This window comes from Schistosoma mansoni, chromosome 1 (assembly GCF_000237925.1).
Source record: "Schistosoma mansoni strain Puerto Rico chromosome 1, complete genome".
Lineage (NCBI taxonomy): Eukaryota > Metazoa > Platyhelminthes > Trematoda > Strigeidida > Schistosomatidae > Schistosoma > Schistosoma mansoni.
In genome coordinates this window covers 40995741-41018223 of record NC_031495.1, presented here as the reverse complement: position 1 = coordinate 41018223, position 22483 = coordinate 40995741, and the positions used below count along the sequence as shown (strand labels likewise).

Here is a 22483-nt window from a genome sequence, read left to right as displayed (position 1 = left end):
TAAAATGTAGATATTCTAAGCACTCATATCCACATTCTCATTGACGGGATTTATCGACAGAACATATACAATGTAAGTAGGATTTATATTTCATCTATATCTTTACGAATTTAACCATCCTGGAGTCAGATAACAGGCAAATCCTTGTATCATAAATAGTAATAAGTAATTTAAAGCTGTTGAGATAATTTGTAGCTCAGATGAAGTCTTTCAGTATTGAACATTTTTTAAATGCTTTCCATATATTAACGTTCCAAGATGCTGATAATTTTAGGGAAGTTTCATTCTCTGGCCTCAATGATCAGAGAACTTGTACTGTTGTTTTCCACAACATCATTACTAATGTCTACTTAAAGTACGATGATACCCAGAATGACAATCAATGCTTTAAAATTAAACTAGTCAGTGTGGAAAATAAAACCTCGCTAAAAGTTTAACTATGTTAAAGGTTTTAAACTACTTTGTAAAACTTTAAAACACACTGACAAACTAGACATAAATCTTAACAAATAGTTCATATATGTACAAAATTTAAAATTATTCAATAGTTTGTTAACACATTTTCTTTATTTTTTTGTTTAAGTAAAAGTATATACACAAACACTTATCACAACTAAAGAAAAGTTAAGGTCATACTCTATATAAGGCTATCGTTCAAGATTTTATGGGAAAAAAAAAATCAAAATATCAACTTGATAACATTAAGAAATTACACAGAAAAAAGTGGTAACATGGAATAGAAGAAAATTGATTTACATCTTCCGGTAAATAAATAGTAAACAGGGTATATAAAGCCATAAATAATAAATACTTTTCAAGCTGAACATTTAAGTTCAAAGTTAAAAATTAGATGTACATAATTTATTCTTATTAGTCTTGGAGATATAAATGAATTTACTATTATTTTTGATAAAGTTGAAAATCATTTATAGATGTGTGTGTGTGCATTTGAATTATCTCTTTCTTCTCATGTGATCAGCTTCGAGATGGATTACTTAAAGTTTAGCCGTTGAAATGAATCTAGTCAACTGATTGATACCTGGAACCAAAAATATAGTTTTATTCATATCAAAACATATGTACATCTATCAATCCAAAAGATTGAAAAGTCTATTTGTTCATCTAAAGTTTTTTTCACGCTAATATGTTTTCTCAATAAATGAATAAATACAATTTGATCAGTCTATTTAAAGGGGGAAGATAAATTACAGTACCCTTACAAACTACGTGCTATCATATATCTTTCAATCAAAATGCAATAGAGATTATCTGGCTATTGTTTTAATTGTCTTTTGACATTTTTATTGCATAACAGTTGTGTAATTCTACTCATTGTATTTAATAACTTTAATTTAAATCAACAGTTATTTCAGTCAGTAATCTATAGTAAACCATAGACATAATTTGCGAACAAGTAAGCTTTAATCTAATCCACCAAATTCTGCATCATAACTAGTCTATTTTTGTGTAATTTAATTGAGTAAGCATATATATACAATAGTATATAGGATGGATAGGATAATGAAGTAGTTTGGGAACCGTTTCTTATTTTGAGCCAATTGTAGTGTAGTAGACAAGACCACCAGTGGGGACAGTCGAATGTATTTGTGCACAAAATTACAGAATATCTGACAACTACACAGTAAACAGGTAATTTGCAAACTATTAATCAACTGTCTCAATTTTGACTGTTCCTTCTGCAAATATCAGTTCATCGTTTCTGATTTAATTATTTATGCATTTTTATACCAATTGCATTCCGTTACCGTTCTTTCCTTATCGATCTTCTACTGAAATACACTCAATGCCCAACCATTGTTATATACTACTTATGTGGATATAAGTAGTCAACACCACAGCAGAACTCAAATCTACGAACTTACTTAGTCACACCGAAGGAAGATGTGATTTAATGTCAATGTTAACACTTATTATACCACGGATTCAACATTTAAAGTTACTCGTAACCATACAAGTAGGTTATGGGTTGTATAAGTGAAACTACTTTCATCAATATGTGGTGTAAAGGATTAACAAGTATGAAAATGGTGAGTATCAATAAAGCTGATACTTCTGAGCCAACAGATTATTTTGAAGAGTTAACTGTTGGGTTTTTCGGTAAAATTCACTATCTTAAACCTAAAACGGTTAATAAAATAATAATAATAACAATTGTTTACATTACCATATATTGTGCACAAAAAACTCTTTATCCAACGTGTTATCATTATATTTTCAGAAATATTATTTCAATTCATTATACTGTTAATACTTTCGGATTTCTGCTACCCGCTTTCAAATAAGAAAAACAATCGTATACATGAGGAGGGTACTTGTTAAATAAATATTTGATGAGCAGAACGACTTATTCAATTTATCAATGTTAGCAATTGTAGAAATTCAATCAGTATTTTATCCTGAAAGTATGTCTCACAACTGTTAGACTTATCAGTAAACAATATCAATAGTGACATAGAAACTGTTGGTCTGTCAGTGATATACATTTATGTTAGGAATGTTTCTAATCAGCTATTGTAAAAATGAATTGTTTCAAGCAACTATTTTGTTTATTCCAGCAGCAATGGTTATCTTATGCCGGTATTATTTACTGATTTAGTTAACAGTCAGTTATCAACGCGAATAAATTATGTTTAAATTTGGAACCCAAAAATGGTTTATACTGTAAACAGTTAAGGAGTGTAACTAAAGTAAATAAATCTAGAATAATGTATAATGTCTGTCTGAAATATTTTTTTATTGTAAGCTACTGATATTATCAACTTTCAATTTTCTTTGTTGCACACCATGTTATTGACAATAAATGTTTATGATCATGTAAACATCTAATGTGAAAAAATTAAGGTTAGGTATAAATTATTGTTCTGTTTATTGCTTCACAAACAGAGATTTTTTAAATCAGAAATTACATCTAGAAAAAGAGTGTATCCCAGGCTAAGACAGAGTTTATTTGGACATACATTTTACACTCTTCTTCAAACTAATAAGGAATCCAACGTTTTAGCATTGAAAACATGAATTCATTGTCGGACCGTTTTGGAAATTTCAATTTGAAAAAGTTGATACTTTATTTATACAACTTTTTTGTTGAGGTATAATTACCTTAAGCCGATAACAGTTGGGAAAACACTAAAAGTAAAATATCATATTCAGTGCTTAAATGATCACTACTTTTTCTCCAAGATTCAGAAGTTCGTGACCAGACTACAAGAATGATCGGCTGTAGATGCCGACAAGATAACTTATACTAGATAGTAGGATTTGTCCAACACTCTCTGGTCTCACCGTTTCAACAGGCGATATCAGCAAGTGATGTTAATGATCTTCTGAATATTATGGTCAACTTTATTTAAAAGACTGTGATACCAATCGGAAGTATGAAACTACAACCGCTGAAAGAGCTAAAGATCATTCCTCGTGGGTAAATAATGCAAAATTTCTAGTTATCGTATTTGAAAATGTACATGCAAAACGATTCCTGATATTTGTGCGTGATAATGTTGACATTTTGAAGTATACAGTAGACTGACATGAATACGTAAATCATAAATGCATCTCGCTTGTCTTTTTTTACCAAGTGGCTTCCTTAAGCTACGCACACAGGATATTTAAACTTTTGACTCATAGTCACCTAGAGACTTGTAAACCAATAATCACTAAACTGTGGTTAAAATAATTCACTTTATTCTGTTATTTTAAAATGTCTCCCCTGAAATTTCACTGATGATCAATGTTTTGTTTAGATTGTAGAGAAAAGTTTCCGAATGTGTTTTTATTAAACTTTATGTATGACACTATGTTTGCTAAATGTTCGTTAATATAATACCCAGTGATGGTACTTATGGCTGTCTCTAATCTTCATAGTGCGAAAAAATAAGGTTTCCATCTATTTTTAGAGTATAGTATAATGATAAATCACTTACTAATCGAAGTTAAATTAAAACAATCACTTTTCAGTTACATCAGAGAATGCTCCTAATTAGACGACCAAGAAAAACCAGAAAGTACTGGGCAGTTGTCTCATAATAATTTGTGGTTACATAAAATTACAAACCCACGACCCCGTCGAGGATCTAAACCAGAAACTTCAAGTACTGCAGCGTACAATCACCTACTGAACCACTGATCTGGGATGCCTAACTTCAATCACTATGTAAAATTGCTCTTTCTTTTCAATGGTAGTCTAACCAATTTCATTCAAGGATGTAAATTTAAATCTAACAACCTCTACAAACCATTTCCACCAATAATAATCAAATTCCCACTGGAAATACTATCGAGGGATAGTTTCCTGAGTTCTAGTGAGAAATCAACCTAGTCGGGTGTGAAAGAATTACCAACTAATGACGTTCGAATATGTTCGAGCAATATTTGAGTAAAAGTTGTAGACTAATGAATCCTAGCTTTGTGGTCTACTGAGTAATCACTCGAAGCGAGACTTGGAGGTCCTGGCCCCTGTACCCAACTGCGTCTTAAATACACAGCGCTTTGGAGCCTCCAAAGGTTGCGGAACATCTGGGTAGTATTTCTAGGCTTCCAGTGATTCTTTAGCTAAGGTCAGTCTGTTATGGAAACTAAAAAGTTCAGCTAGCTCCCTAAATCCTCTACGTTAATAAAATGATGATTCATTCCTTTTGTATTAAATAATTAGTTGTTCCTATTTTGACTGTATTTACAAATATTTGACTTTTTAAATTAGTTTTTAGAATAAAGTAAAATCATTTAGATCATTATCAAGAATAATCAGAATCATGAATTAACTTCATAGTCCAGTTAATATGTAAGAACAGCGTCGGTCAACACTTACATGCACTAACAGGCACTGAGCAGTTGGAGTTTGAATATCAAAGTGGGAAATTACAAACCCTTACTAATATGTGTAGATGTTTCAAAAGTGATCATAATTTTCTGTTATTCATTTTACATTACTTTATGTTAAGCCAACGTTTGATATATATGGTTGTAACATTGTGGCGAATTTTGTTGATGTCTAAGAATACAAATAAATTACGTTTTAAGAATATGAGTGTCAAACATTAAAAACCATTTAGGAAATTAGAACAATTTAGTGTTTTGTGCAATATTAAACTTGTTTAATACTCACCGCTGTTGAACAGCATGGAGAAAGAGAAAATAACAAAGAAACCAAATTTAAGATGGATAAAACAGGAGAATATATTTTAAGAGTTAAGGAATGAACTAAAATGAATGTTAAGCAAATTAATTATGCGTTCAGTAGATTACTAATGATGTTATCTTTGAGTTATAGTTGTAATTTCTGACCAAGAACTGGACTAACTAAAATCACATCTTGAAGAATGTCGTTACTAGTAGCAAAACAAATGTAATTGCAAAAGCGCTCTTACAAAGAAGCACAATGAACCTATTAATATGCTTCTGAAAGATGTAACAATAACAATTAAAAAAATCTGACAAAGGATTAAAGACTGTTCTTCTTAATTAGAATGATTGCATTGACAAAGTGAATATAATGTTGGATGACAAATTAATGTATAAGTTTATTGAAGCTAATATTGCAGGTTACTTTTGTTTTATTTTAAAATTCTAAATACACGTACTTATTTACTTAGGCCTGTTACTCCTAGCGGAGGAACATAGACTACTGATCACGAATCTCCAATCTGCTCTGTCATGGGCAATTCGTTCCAGTTATTCTCAGTTGTTATTCATTTTTTTAATGTTTGCTTCCGATTGTCGACACAGTATGTTCTCTAGTCTTCTTCTTTTCCGTTCTCCTTCAGGATTCTATGTTAGCGCTTGCTTCTTGGTGCATTTTTATGATGTCCTACCCACCTTCAGTGTCGTTCCCTGAATATACATGCTATGATTTTAAACTATCTATTTTTCCTTAAACCTGGTCACCCTTTGGGTTATTAATTTGGATATATAATTGTTAAACCTCAAGTGAATTTATTGAAAGAATATTCTTCGTTCATATATTCGTGTTCTAATATGATGGGGATTTTCAAACAATTAAAAATAAACTCATCTTCATTGTTTTAATGAACTGTTAACTGATGGCGAGCACTATGTGGCTACCATACATCTTGTATCATCTATATCACCAGTTAGTTACTTCTTTAATTAGTACCAAATTTTGTTCTAGTTCCATTTAGCCAAAATATCAATAAATATATTGATCAACTATGTGTTTAGTGCACTTTCAAACTCAACAAATAAATATGTCATTCAAACTGTTTCTGATATAATCAATTTAACTATAAGCTTTTGGACTAATACTTCTACTGCTTCTTATACTTTATATTCATGTAAATGATCAAGTAGTTGACATCCTGTCAAATCAATGTTTGGTAATATTAATAATTGTTTAACTTAGGAATTGTATATTTTATAATTCCAGGATAACATGGATCACTTCATAACCTATATGTCAGTTAATTTTACAAATTATTTTTGAATCGAAACAATGCACTTCTTATTTATCTATCATCAATAACAGGTCACAAAATGTGTTCTATACATTTCTTCTTGACATTTAATTCTAAATTAAGAAAACGCATTGTATTTAAACCATTTCTAGCTGAATAAAAATAACACCGTTGGATACCGGCTCAGTGGTCTATTGGTTAAGTGCTCGCGCGCAAGATCGGTACGTCCTGGGTTCGAGTCTCACGAGGCGAGATCGTGGATGCGCGCTGCTGAGGAGTCCCACAATAGGACGGAACGGCTGTCCAGTGCTTCGATGTTTTCCATGGTGGTCTAGCTTCAGTTGACTCAAGATTTCAACTATATATAAAAATACCTTTGTTGAAATGGATTTTTTTTTAATATTCAGAAGAATGTTAAAGAAATAAGAAAACCTATAGGTTAGAAGTTCGATCATGTCTATGATGCAGTTAAATCAATGATAATATTGACTGTTGGTTGAAGTTTAAATATTGATCGTTGGATCCTTATTCAATTTTCGTTCAGTATTACACAATATGGGAGATCTGATGGTTTAATGTTAGGTTGTTTGACGATTCCTAGATTAGGTTGAGAAATTTTTGTAGGGTTTACTGGTTTACAGTGGTTTTCTAGATAATATACTTATGAAGATAAATTTTAGATTAAATAACCATCGCAAAATTCTCTGGCTTAATATAAAATCTTTAATATAGTACGTTAGAAGTATTATTCACTATGACCGTAGTTGATGACATAGGGATGTCAAAACTCATTGTTATAGAAAATTGTTCCAGAGCACATCCATTTAATGAATGTACTCAGAGAATTTCGGCGTATGATTAACATGTACTTTTTTAAAGTATAACAGAACCAATTGAATACTCAGTGTTTATTATCAACCCAATTCCGAGAGGTCTGGGTCAGTAAATGACTCTGTATTTCATGTTGTGTATAAGAATTTGTTTTTAATGGTGATATTAATTTTAGATTATCTGACGCCACTTCCTAAAACTCAGCTCGGTGATATTAACATCAAGGAGTTTGATGATTTTAATTTAGAACTTGTAATGAATTGTGGGTTTGTAATGTTGACAACCATATATTATACATTTCGTAAACTAAGAGTTCAATATCAATCAATGATCCCTTCATTCAAGCATTTATTTTTCAATATCTTAATTAGTATAATGTGAACTAATTGAAATCTGGCTACGTGGATCACTCTCATATATAATTAAAATGGAAACCTTAATGATAATTAAGGTGTTTATATAACTGTTTTTGCCTGCTGTTTGATATAGTGTGATGTATGCTACTTATGTATGTCGACATAAGTAGTATGTAGCACCAGTCGGAAGTAGAAAACCTAGCAACAGAGGAGTTAGGAAGATCGAGTTGAAGAAGAAAGAAAGGAAAATAGGAAGGAATTGTGAATTGTAAGAATCATATAGAATGCGAAGGACAGTTGATGGAAGATTCGTAAATGAAGTATTTAAGGTATTGCCATTGTATTTTACGACGATAGTTTGTAATTTTGTATTAAACAGTAAATTGGTTGTCACCCAACTGAGTTTTAGTTCACAACAATTGTAAGGGAGTTACTTTAACTATCTATCAAAGACCTTGCTGGTGATGATTAGCTTCTTATTTAAAAACTTTAATTATCAGACGAATAATTCCTGAATAGTGTTTGTCACAAACACCAATCATCAGTCTGATCTGTGATCTATAGGAATCTTATTCTCCCTTTTATAATTCACGCTAGTAAGCTGTTTCAACACATTAACATCTGTTAAAGCAAGCAGTTCGGTTAGGCAGTTCTATTAAAAAAGTAAGTGTAGTGTAATTCATTCTTCCAAGTTAACTCAACACTTATTCTGTGTCAATTTAGTAAAACAATAAGGTTAATGTACTACTAAATCTAAAGGAAATTATAGCTAATATCGAACTTAAAGCGGAAGTTATAGCAACCCTTCCTCAACTTTTTATTAGTATGACTTTTGCCAGAATACATTTGAAGGATCAAGAAAAGCCCATTTTATTTTCATTAGTTAAGACGTTTGATCTACTGTGTGTGCTAACATGCCAGTTTGATTGAACGCATATCTTCATCCTATTGTTCATCTGTTCTCTCATTGGTTGTAAACACAGATCGCACGACAACTTACGCATTGATTTGCACTGATTAAAAAACATAAAACTATACACATACATTCTTCCAATTCACTTGCTCCCAAGTCTGCTTGCTTATCGCATACTTGTGAATTTAATTAATGAACAAAACACGCTTTCCTAACGCAGCTAATATCCTGGCTTCTGAATATCCTTATTTGAATTCATAATGATACCTAAATAATAAGCTTACTGAAAAACACATTTAACGGGTCATCACGTTTTGAAGTTGAAATGGAGGAAGTAGCTACTACTAACACAGTAGTTCATGGCTCAGTAAATCAATTTGAACCTCATATGCGGTGACTAAGATTGAAGATTTTGAACTACCAGAGTTTTGAACATAAAATCAACTCAAGTAACGATTTCATTTTTCCGAAAAAATCGCATTGGCGAATTAGTTTGATATACAATTAAGTGTAATACATAAAAATAGTATTCTATAAAATCAGAGTGTGATATTTTTTAATTTACTACAAGATTACTAGTTTGTTGTGTATTTTATTATACCGCCCTCTCTACGTAATTTATTAGTGATAGTAAGCTTGGCACCAGTATTAAGATGTAGAAAACACCTGATTGAAAGTTTTAAATTTCATTCATGAACCTCTTTGGGTTCACCAACATGTCATGTTTTAAAACTCGATGAAACTAATGGTCTTTCAAAGATTTGAATTTCCTTCCAGAGATGTAGAAAATCAGAGACATTATTGCACAGACATTTTGGTAATACAGCGGGCAAACACCGTGAAAGCACTTATAAATATATAATGATTAAATGTTTTCTTTGATGTTGGGAAACATGGAAGGTTTCTTTTTTTACATGCCTTTCGACTTTTTAACTGTATTATTTCCATTATATACAAAATATTCAGTGCTCAATAGATCTTAAATTATCAAGTCGAATACTAGCAGTTATATTTAGAAAGGTGTTTACACTTTTGAGAGGACATCATGTATTCTTTGATGTTTTCACAGTTTTTCATATTAGTTTTGTCAATATAGCAGGTAAAGCGAGTAGTTGTAAAATTTTCCCGTAACATAGTTTGTATGTCTAAACATGAAACGTTATTGGTCAATTTTAAAATAACCAATAATCCATTCAATAATTTTGATTTGATATGTAATTTTTATTTACCCATTTTACAACACACTTTCAAAAACGGTAATGAGTGGTGAATTATAACTGGATGGAAAATAATCAAAAATCATTTTTAAGGACATTGGTCTAAGGAAAAGTGAACTTTGTGCTTACAGTTATTTCTGCAGAAAGTATTTTATTGACATTAATTTCTGTGCTTCTATGAATGACCCTGAACATTTTTAGGTGCATGACATATTATTATTCAGGAAATTATACTTTAATTTACAATCGTTAGTTTAGGCAAAAATAAAGTAAACAGATTAAGAATATTCAATGCTTGAATCTCCGTATCCTTCAACTCAAGGTCGTAAAGCTATTCGTACGTTAACTGCTCCATTATTTTTTAATAATCCTGAAAATATATGTGCTACGAATAAAGATCTATTGCGATATTGTTTGGATTCACCAACTACAACATCTCAGCCAAATCTAAATGGTCGTGTATCGAGGTCAAATATAAGCTCTAGTAGTGATCATATTGGTCGTAAATTATCTGTAAATGGAGTACATGAAGTTAGAGATCGATCCCTTCCTGGTACAATTTCAAAACAAGAAGTTCATTCGGTTTATAGTTTACATCAACATCGTAAAAACACATATATTCAAATTCGAGATCCTATAAATAATGAAAATCGATCACCATCAAGGCAAACACGAAGGAGAGAAGTTATACGTTGTTGGAGTCGAGAAAGAATCACAAGAAGTGAAACTGTCTTAAGTATACGTCCACCTTCATCAAAACAAACTGAAAGGAATGTAGAAAGTAATAATTTATGCAAATCCCGACTTACTGCTTCAACATCTGCTTTTAATAATTCTCATTTCTTGCCCATAATAAATAAAAGTGAAAGTTTTTCATCACTTCCGACTGCAATACGTCATATTCCTATTCAATTAGCTGATAATCATCTAGCTGATACACAATCAATAACTAATGATGCATTAAAATCAATTCCAATTTCTAATCAATTTCCTGAAATTAAAAGACAGATTTCAAATAAAATACAAAAACTTTCTTTCTCATCTATTGAATATTCAGAGTACACAGACAAGTGAGTTTTATATTAAAGGTTGTTTTAACTACGCAGTTCTGATTTTTCTTTTTAACTCTATCTTTAAGAGCGTATTAGTTGTTTTCATGGTTTATTGGGTTAATTGATTTCATGGGGTAATCATCTTAGAAAATAATCTTAAAAAATTCAAAAATCTGGTTTTGTTAAAACTGTTATTAATCAAATGGTGATTTTAAATCTAACTATACTAAGCACATATCTAATTTTGTACGGGTTTGTAGCAGCATACACACACATAAAGGCTTGAACTAACAATTTACAGTTCTTTCTAGTTGATCTATTGGATCCATATTCCAAGTAACATTAGACGAAAGCTCCTGCTCGAAAATGATCTACATTTTATGAAAATGATAACAGATGGTCTAAGGTATTTTTTTTAGAATTTTTAGACCCAGAATCCATGTTCAATAATATAATTTTTAAGACATATCTGCAAACCGAAGGAAAGTGATATTCAAATATAATCATTGTCTTCAGGTGTTTTTCCAGAAATGCTACATTGCAACCTTTTGAATAACAACTAACCTTTATTATAATTATATTATGAACACTTCAGTGTCAGATTACATAGTTCTTGGTGGCATGCAGTTTTATTTAGATGAAATCCATTACTTAAATTAGTGTCCATATTAAAAACTTGGTGGGGTAGAACTAGAGTAAAAGTTGAGCTTAATTCATAATATTTATTACTATTTGGTTGTTATTTGTCACACGTTTTCACATAGAAATGAAAATGCCTAGGTTTCTTAAATCTGAATTTACTTATCGATGCTCACCATTTATTAGTTTAATGATAATATTTTGCTTGTGACTCTCTATAACATTGTAATTATCAACTATGATTCAAATGTTCAATATGGTTAACAATTGAATAAAGTCAACAGGTTGAATGCTAATCTTTCGGTTCTAATAGCAAGTATACATAAATTTAAATCTAAATATAACACAATAGTATTTCACGGCAAATGAGAAAATATATCCATCAGTTAAATAGGAATAATATATTTGTAAAATCTCAGCGAATGAATTTGAAGTAAATCCAACGTTTCGCCTGTTAATCTGGCCCAAGCTATTTCAAGGATTTATTTCAAATTCATTCGCTGAGATTCTACAAATATATTATTCCTATTTAATGTCTTACATCAACTCGGCGCTCAAATACTGTGAAACTATTCACTCTAATTTAGACGAAATCTCTTATATATACATCAGTTCTTGGCATAATTGTACAAATTGTCGGATAAAGTTAACATTTTAATGTATATTGTTAATGAAAGACTCCATATTTGATGTTAATAAATCCTATATATAAACTGAATTGATTTTGGATAATAAAATTTTTAAGTTTGGACATTCGATTGATCATCAAGAATTTATCCTTTTCAGTTTGATGAATATTACGTAATCGGAATATTTTGGTGTAACATGAAAATGAATATGTTCTTGATTTAAAGTTCAATGAATGTGTTCTTTTTCAGTAATGATAAATTATTGCCATCGTTACAAATTTCGTCACTATCTTGATATTTTTTTAGTCTCTATTTCTTCTTTTTTGAAAAAAAGTAGCCAGTACTACAAACAAAACAAAATGTCATCATAGGAACTAGCTAGTGGATAATGTAAATTCTGTTATTTTATCCTACAAGCCGAATTACATGCTTCCTATTTTTTTCTCTTTGTGCTACCTTTTATTTCATATATTGTATAGGAGAAATAGAACAAAGAGTTAACGATTTTCATTCTATTTCCTTTTAATCATATAGATAAGTTATCCATCATATTTTGCATCTGATCATTAGATAGATCATTAAATATAGTTATTAAGATTTACTTAATGAAGGGTACCAGTTTCTGACATTAAGACTGTTTGAATAGCAATTATCATTATTATTAATATACTATACTTAGTTAAATGAGCTGGGAAAAAATGAATAAATCTGTACTCAAGTTTTGTAAAACAGTAGTTTCCCACTGACCACGAATCTTGAAATGGTAATCATAAATTAATTGTCAAAAACATCACTTGAAATGTATAATATATATTTTTTTGGTTAATAAACTCAAGTTTAAAAAAAGAAACTAAAAGACACAAGTAAACAACAACAAGTGAATTGTTGGTTAATCTTCTGCATTGGAATCTGGACTGAAATTCTCTGGTATTTTTAGAATCGCCTCCATCCAAGATCTTAAGATTTACGCAGTAGAATGCGCGTCCACAATTGTCCACCTACATTGATATAAGGGGAGATTTGTCATGATGTTTGATCCCTAATTGATGTTTGTTCAGGCAAAGATGAAGAGTGTGTCGGCTTTGTCCGATGCAGCGTTTTTCTCAGTTGAAACACTTTATTTTGTGGATGATGTTCAGTTTTTCTTCTTTTGTCATTTTTTTCCTTTGTAAGCCCTTGGGTTGCTGCGACTGTAATTGAGAATTCGATCTGTGTGATTCAGCTTCAGATTTACTTCAGTCTCCAGTTTACCTGTGTCGGTTCTAGTGAATAATACATCCAAGGATGATAGCTTGTTGTTTGACTCTTGTTCCATTGTGAACTGGATGTCATCGAAGACGTTATTGATCAGATTGTAGGTGTTTTCCAGCTCTTTTTTTGACGATGAAGAATGTGTCATTCACTTAACAAATCCAAATTTTTGACTTGGTCACCGGTAAAATCGAGAACTTTTCGAAGCTTGGCACTCAGGTCAATCAACAGTCAACAAACACATTGAAATTGATCCAACTTATCAACCAATGATAAACATTGTGGACAAATATAAGACCAAGAATTAAGTCAATGGAAAATACAATCAAAGTAAAGAAGTTAACAATGATAGATTGAAGGTCAACAATAACCAATCAAGATCGGGGTTGTCAGGAAAAGCTGTTAGACATATGTGGAGAAATTCAAACACTTCATTTCTACCTGAAGTTTGTGCTGATGATGTTCAGAATAAAGATGAAAGCTCCACGACCAAACCATCCAGCTCAGAGAACAAAATCACTGAAATAATCGATCCCGTTTTTAAATATAGTCATACGATATCTAGAACTTTAGTCCCTTGATCTATGATACTAAACTAATACTTTTATAGCTATAATACGGTTTAAACTCATCAATGCTTGTCCATTCTTGTAACATTTATAAAATGAAGTTGACCTATTCAATATGTATGGAAATAAAACAGTAGTTGTTGACTATTACAATAAAATAATTGAACAAATACTTCTAAACAATATCGATTAATCTCTTTCTTTTGTTGATTATTTATACGTTTATATTTTTTTAACTGTTTCATCCCAGTAATTAGATACATTGATCTGAATCATAAAATAACAGCTATCAAACAATTCATCACATTAATCAGGTATATTTCTATGTGAATCAAAAAGAATTGGTATCTAATTATTAGTATTTGTTACTTTTTATCAATTCTGTACTTACTTTTTTAGCAAAAACAAAAAAAATATTTAAGTACTGAATAATGAAGTAGATACGAAATCCCTTACATTCATACTGCATTGTTTGAGATCCCCTCTTAAAAATTGAATTCTTTTCTCTGTTTTTATTAAAAAAAACAGGGAATCGGAGATTTTAAAAAAATAATAATCTTAAAAAATTGATAAGAGAAATAAATTATTCCCGGTATATTGTAAACCATTTTTATTGAAAGTCACGTGTATGACAAAGCTAACACAATAACAACTGAAAAGATTAAAACCAATACCGTATTTTTATGTATATCTGAATGCATAAATATTTATGTTTCTAGGTAGGGAAAAATTTGTTTTTTTGTGTTCTATTTTGTTAATTAAAGTTATATACGGAAAACATAACAGTTTTTCTACTCAGCTTCAAATTGTATAACTCAAAATTTACTTTAGTAAATTTAATCGTATTCAGTTATGTATAGAAGATAGTGACTACTATAATGACAATTTTAAAAAAGTTCCTACTATAGAGGTTTTATGATCTGCAGATAACTTCTATAAGATTTCTATTATTTGAGGGTGTATTTCATCAGATGAAGATTTATATTGAATCACTGGACAGATGTCTTTTTCTTCGTTTAGGACTTTATAAGACGATGTAACGTCAAACTCATGAAACTAGAAATCTATCATCTTTCTGTTATAAGAGTAACACGATTTCTTTCACTATCATTATGAGTTTCATAATTATTTCAGAAACACATACCTAACTTACAAATTTTCTCGAAATATTCTCTACAAACATTATCACTACTTGTACAAATCATGAGTAACAAAAAACATAATTAAAATGTATTCTAGGAGTATTATTCAAAATAATTAATTTATGTTTTGATAAATATAGATGATAACTATACAACTCATGAAAAAAAATATATATATATAGATATATATTACTTACGCCTGTTACCCCTTGTAGAGGAGCATAGGCCGAACATCAGCATTCTACATTCAACCCTGTCCTGGGCAATCCTTTACAGTTCGCTCCAGTTTCTATCCATCCTTTTCATGTCTGCTTCCGATTCCCGACTTAGTGTGTCCTTCGGCCCTCCTTTTTTGTTTCCCTTCAGAATTCCAAGTCAGTGCTTGCCTCGTGATGCGGTTTGATGATTTCCTCAATATGTGTCCTGTCCACTTTCAACGTCTTTTCCTAATTTCTTTCCCAGCTTGAACTTGGTTTGTTCTCTCCCACAGTGGACTGTTGCTGATGGTATTCTGTCAACGGACATTGAGTATCTTGCGTAGACAACTGTTTATAAATACCTGTACCTTTTTGATGATGGTTGTATTAGTTCTCCACGTTTCAGCTCCGTGCAGTAGGACTGTCTTGACGTTCGTATTGAAGATTCTGACATTGATATTGGTTGACAGTTGTTTTGAATTGCATGTGTTCTTCAACTGTAGGAATGCTGTCGTTGCTTTGCCAATCCTCACCTGTACGTCTGTATCAGATCTTCCTTGTTTAAAGCTGATGCTACCCAGATACGTCAAACTTTTTACCTTTTCCGTAGTTTCTTTATCAAGTGTGATTGATTTGTTTGATGTTTTCTGTGTTGTATTTGAGAATCTTGCTTTTTCTTTTGTGTATTTTGAGGCCTAATCACGCATTTATATACTTGCCCACTTACTTACGCCTGTTACTCCCAATGGAGCATAGGCTGCCGATGCATTTATATAAACAATATACATATCAAACATTGTTTACAGAAATATCTTTTGTGGTAGACCATTTGTAGATAATGAATATTTAATAAACGGAAACCAAATTGTTTTTAAATCTAAAAATGAAATTCTACTCCAGAAAATACTGGACTCATCTAGAAAAGTAGGATATCATCAAAGTTTTCTTTTAATTTTAGCTAAATGATTACAGTAAATGAAATTGCAATAATACCAAACGAATAAATCCATTTTGCATTGTTTACTTGAATCTTCCTATTGACGTTTAGGACTGAAATTGATCAGTCTCTTATTGGAATATTTGCATATTGTGCGGATTGCCTCGATATTGCTTTAAGTCACAAGCATTATGAGCAAAGATGAGTGTAGTTACATCCAGCTGACGAGTCCCACATCCTGCACATCCTGTATTCAACTGCTAGCCATCATCCACCTTTGTTCATAGTAATAAATGATTGTTTATACATGAGTATTTTATAATGATTGATGCAGGAATAACAAAATATGGAGTTAAATGTTTGGTTTTTATAAGATCACTTACTACTGTTTGCTTTGACTCTATACAATTTTGTATTTTATGTATTGTGATGGTGACTGTTAGTTCGACAATTTGTGTTCACATTTTTTTTCAAAAATTTTAAGCATGAAGAAAATACCACCGATTACATCAACAATTTCTTCCATTCAAATGAAACTAATAGACTTACGTTTTTCTGTCGTTTTTTATTTGTTCTTTTTAAGTGTATTTACTTTTGCCAAAACTATTGAACATCTGTGTAAAACTGACACAAATATTTGACTAAGAAGATAAAAAAATAATATGGATTAGAATTTGGAATTAGCTCACTATCATCAATTATAGTTATTAGTTAATGTCATATGGAGTATATTCTGTAATACTGACCATATCTTATGCAATTCATGTAAATTTCTTCACGACAAAAATAAATATTAAATTACATTCTTACTAAACAAAATGTCATTTATGACAGTATTCATCATATAATAACATCAACTGCTATATAAAGCGTACGGAAATAGAAATGGAAGTCTTAAATTTAACATTATGTAATATCGTGTTTTTAACCTGGTAATAAATCCTAAACTATGACTCAAACAACTGGTGTACGCCTTTTTTTCGATGGTTCTTCAGTTGATATTGCTAGTTCATAATGAAAACTATTCACCCCTAAAAATCTTAACCTAGAGTATTGATTTTCTTTACCAATTCGACAATATCCGAAATATAAACATAAGGAATTATCAAACGGTGAAATAATATTTGAATAGAGATTCTTGAAACGATACATTTCAAATAATCTAAACATACACGAGAGTATACCGTCCCAATTTAGTAAAAGTAAATTCCAGTCTCTTAACAATATTATTATAATCTTTTGCATACACAATTGTCATTGTAAATAAATGAATTACTAGTAAATATCTAATTGATTGACTGATGTCAAAGGTTCAAGATAAAATAACTTTAACACTATTAGCTTATATGAGTTAGATAATTTGAACTGTCCAATTAAGTTTCAAGTAAAATGATTATTCAAATATACCAATAATAGCATGAGATGATTGTCTAATATTTAATTGAATCACATCTATTTGATTAGACTTTCCATAAATATAACTAATCCAAAATGGCTTTGAGCATCCATAATGGTGAAGATAATTTCTATTCAATAGACTAATATCAACTAAAGAATTACATAAAAGTAGAAAGTATCATAGAGTTATAAGCAAAGATAGGTAGTGGCTGGCAGTAGAATGCAGGACGCTCATTTCATCCTATTTGGGACTCGTCAGCTGGATGTACCTACATCTCAGAGTTGATGTTCACTCTGGGACTCAAACCCAGTACCGTTCGCTTCAAACGCCATCGCGTTATCCACTCAGCTACCGAGTCCTGATAGCCACTTGATTGTGCAATGGAGTGAAGTTTAAATTCACTTGGTATTGTTTGTTTGAATCTTCCCATTGATACTTAGGACTGCAATTGATCAGTCTCTTATTGGCATATGTGCATACTGTGCGTATTTCTTCCATATAGCCTTACTCCTGGATTCCACCGCTAGCCACTATCCATCTTTGCTTATAATGCTTGTGAATTAAGATTATACAGAGGCAATACGCACAGTATGCATATATGCCAGTAAAAGACTGATCAATTGCAGTCCTAGGTATCAATGGGAAGATTCAAACAAACAATACGAAGTATCATAGAGTTGTTTTTTTCCTAATTTACAAATTTACAGCAGTCCATTCATAATGTAATGCGAAATGGAATTCTGAAACTCCCTATCTATCAATGGATCACAATAATTTTCAATTATTGAATGAGAATACATTGTTATTCATTATTTTCAATTGTAGTTAATTTATGATACAATATGATAATTTTCCTATATCGTTCATGTACAACTGATTGATTTAACTCTACAGATTTCAATAATCCTTCCTAAAGGTAGTTTTCACTGAACATATAACCATTATTCACCTAAGTTATTGATTATTTTTCTATTCTGAAGATAGTTTCCATCACAAATTGACATAATCTATAAAATCATTCAAAAAGGTATAAATTTGTTAGGTGACAATGTGATCTAATGAATTCATGAATTTATTCATCATTAAAACCCCCTTGGTATAACATATGTCAAAACTAATACTTATTCCAATCATTTACTAACATCTGTGTTTACAATATATGTGTATGTAATATCTATGATTGTGACTACAATAATATGGTTAATGAATGTAGGAAAAATCATTGATTACCAGTTTAAGTGAAGTCAAAATTTACATTACCAGAAGTGTGATGTTTTTACTGAATACGTTTTGTTAGATAACAGAATAATTTGAATGTTGAGTAAAATAAATTCATTTGATTATTATCATTATTATTATTGAATTTTCATTCATTTATTGGGTGGAAACATGAAATCCAATGAATACCTTAAATTATCATGATATCAAAGATAAAGGATTGTTGTCTCTCCAGATAATTAACCTAAACAAGACTACATATTACTTTTGATTGTCATTAGATGGCGGAATGAATTTTAAACAAATGAAAGGAAATACATAATTAATCAAGTGAATTGATGATGAATTTATAAAAAAAGTTTTTTGTTTGTTTTATGCCATTTCCTGTTTAATAACTAGTGATATTTTCATTATTTCAGTTGGGATTCAACTTATCAACTTACTGATGGAAGTGATCGGTTTAAGTCTTGTACTGAAATAAACTTGTAAGGCACATACTTCCTTACTACCTGTTGGGGCGATCCTGAACATTACCCGCAATAGATATGACAAGATCAGGAAACATTTAGAAGCATTTTATCCAATCAGCGTTTGATTAGATGTTTTGCTCGAACTATCACGAAAATGAAAAGTCATATGTAGAGGTTCTGATTGACTGATTACTACACTGCTACTATGTTTAGTAGTATTCTAGAATTTTCAGGAAAACCCAAGGACTTCTAAAATACTATAAAAACCCTATATTTTCTATACATAAATGAACCTACGGAGCAAAGTGCTTCCCGCATATTTTGTGCGTTTTCTCTCGTGTTCAAGTCTCTGTGTAGTTCTAGCTTTGGGGTACAAGACTAGCTTGGGATCCAAGTATAGCGTTCAATCAACAAGACGTATCACTACCAAACGATGGGCTTTTGCACCAAATGGTTAAGAAGTGATGACTAGAGTAATGTTAACTTCATTTTAGTGCTGTTTAAATTCTTTTGGTTAGGTTGTTATACAACCGTTAGATTTGGCTAGCAAACATCATGATACACTGTTTTTGATGTTAGATGATCATAGATACATGATTGAACAATCTAATATTTCTTAGGTAAATGTTCATTGCTTATTCGAAAAAATTCATTTTTCTTCAAATGTCTTATACATGTATGTCTCAGCTATATTGTCTATTGATACTTTTCGACTTTGGAATTAAGAACGTAAAATGACAAGTTTAAGCATTTTATGTAAAACCTTAGAGTTTTCAATGTTCACTTTCCAATTTTATCACTGAGTGTTTGGTTTGAGTACTACGTTTACTTATTGTGAGTGATGGAATTGACTATTAGAAGCCCTTTGATTTTTATTTTATGAAAACAGGTCAATCAGATAAAACTGCAGACTTAACTATACAGTGGTTTTGGAAAGGTTTTTTTCCGTCAGTGCAGACAGTTAACGATCCGACACAAAGAGTTTCACATTTTTTTTTAGTAATGAGTTACTAAGTGTTGAAATACAGTTTAGTCCTTAATAGAATAATCATCCTTCGTATCCAATTTTTATAATATAACAATACATGTAGCTACTAATAACGGCTCGAAATCTATTGCTTTGTCTTTCAAGTTTTCAAGATTAATAACTTAGGTCTGTAATATAAACAAATGATTTATAAGTTTCCCATTTATTGTCAGATGTTATAATGCATTAAGTTGACACAATAAGAAAAGAATTTATATGGAAAGTAATTTAATGCCGCAACTAAATTGATTCTATCTTCTATGACATAATTCACTATTCACACGATATTAATCATGAATTCTATTTAACATTACGTTGTTAATTCTTATTATCTTTGCTTGCCAATTTGTCATTTCCATTTTTTTTCTATCATTCTACAGAAAAATCGTTTACTTTGAAATTCGAAGTTGATTAATGTATAAAAGCGATTATACAAGCACCAGAATATAGATAGAATAAAATACAAACTAAGCTACTTTCTATAGTTGCAACTAACTCTTTTTACTATATTCAATAAAATCCAAATAATTGTAACCAGGGGAGTATTGTTTAATAAATATTTATGTTGTTTATCTTGTTCACATATACTTCTTTTAAATCTAGGATAGGTATTTTTCATTCACTGTATAGACAATATACAATTCCATAGATAACTTTACAGTAAGCATTAAGACAAACTATGATTTATAACTGGGAATACGAAAAACATTATCTTTTATTATGACATTACTTAACTTGACTCTTACCCACCTAATTAATTACTTATCTATATCCTTTTATTTATTAACATGTTTCCGCTATTACCATGTATTATGTTTTCTTTGTGAATCAGAGAAATGATGGGTGAATTCTATCAGAAGGGGGTTTTGAGGAGATTTCTGTAATTTTCTATAGTTGAGATCATAAGTCCATTGAAGCTAGACCACCAAGGAAAACGTGGAAGCACTAGACGGCCATTTCGTCTTATTGTGCGACTCCTCAGCAGTGCGCATCCACGATGGTTGCCCAATTTCGTGGATTGGTTGAAGTTAGACATTAACACCATTGGATGCCGGCAAGCTCAGTGGTCTATCGGTTAAGTGCTCGCGCGCGAGACCGCAACTTGATTTACTATGATTATTTTTACTCAACAGTAACTTCTTATTAATAAATATTGATTCCTTATCAGAAGGGGGTTTTGTGGAGATTTTAGTAATTTTATATAGTTGAGATCATGAGTCAATTGAAGCTAGACCACCATGGAAAACCTGTAAACACTGGAAGGCCGTTTCATTTTATTGTGCGACTCGTCAGCAGTATGCATCCACGATATCACCTCACGAGATTTGAACCCAGGACCTATCAGTCTTGCGCGCGAGCACTTAACAGATAGACCACTGTGCTTGCCGGCATCCAACGGTGTGAATGTCTAACTTCAACCAATCCACGAAATCGTTTAAGTGCTCACGCACGAGACTGATAGGTCATGTATTTGAATCTCGCGAGGTGGGATAGTGGATGCGCACTGTTGAGGAGTCCCACAATAGGACGAAACGACCATCCAGTGTTTCCACGTTTTCCATGGTGTTCTAGCTTCAATTAACTCATGATCTCAAATCTAAGATGAATTCTATACTGAAAATAAATTTCTCTTTAAATATACAAATTATGAATTAGAATTTTAACAATTTTATGGTTTTAAAAAAAAAACGTACTTGCAAATGTCTAAAAATGATTATTAATGATAATTTGCTTCATTTTCTTCTTAAATATTCAATTAAGATATTCTCATAAAATTTTATTTGTTAATCATCAATCAATTACTAAGTATGACCTTCAAGAGATGTCGTATATGAAGCGCATAGGTACATTTTTTAAGACTACACTATATTTTCAATAACTTGGAAGAAAAATAGACAATGTTTTTGTGTGCACGAAATGAACTTCATCAGCTGAGGCGAAGACGTCTATTATTCTTGCATCAGTAAAACTTAATCTACTGGAGGAATTCGATATAAACACTTGATGTGGGAAAAACTTGAGTGATTTGTATGATTTTTACTTATAAACGAGAACAAGAAAGCAGTATCTTTAATTTTCAATAAAATTTGAATATAAAGACTTACTTTAGTGCAAACACAAATTAGGTTAAATTCAATAAACTTACGAGGAATAAATAACATTTCCGTTTATTTTATTTTTCTACAGTTATCTAGCTAAAGTTAGTCC

At 30.9% G+C, this 22483-nt stretch overlaps 1 protein-coding gene across 1 annotated transcript; it reads left to right on the top strand.

Annotated features, from left to right (window-relative positions):
* Nucleotides 1-10036: 10036 nt before the first annotated feature.
* On the top strand, nucleotides 10037-20690 carry Smp_126590 (hypothetical protein; the record flags this gene model as incomplete). Its single annotated transcript, XM_018794438.1, has 2 exons — nucleotides 10037-10526; nucleotides 20656-20690. 2 exons carry the CDS (start codon nucleotides 10037-10039, stop codon nucleotides 20688-20690), a joined length of 525 nt encoding a protein of 174 aa, XP_018648851.1.
* Between the last annotated feature and the right edge of the window lie 1793 nt (nucleotides 20691-22483).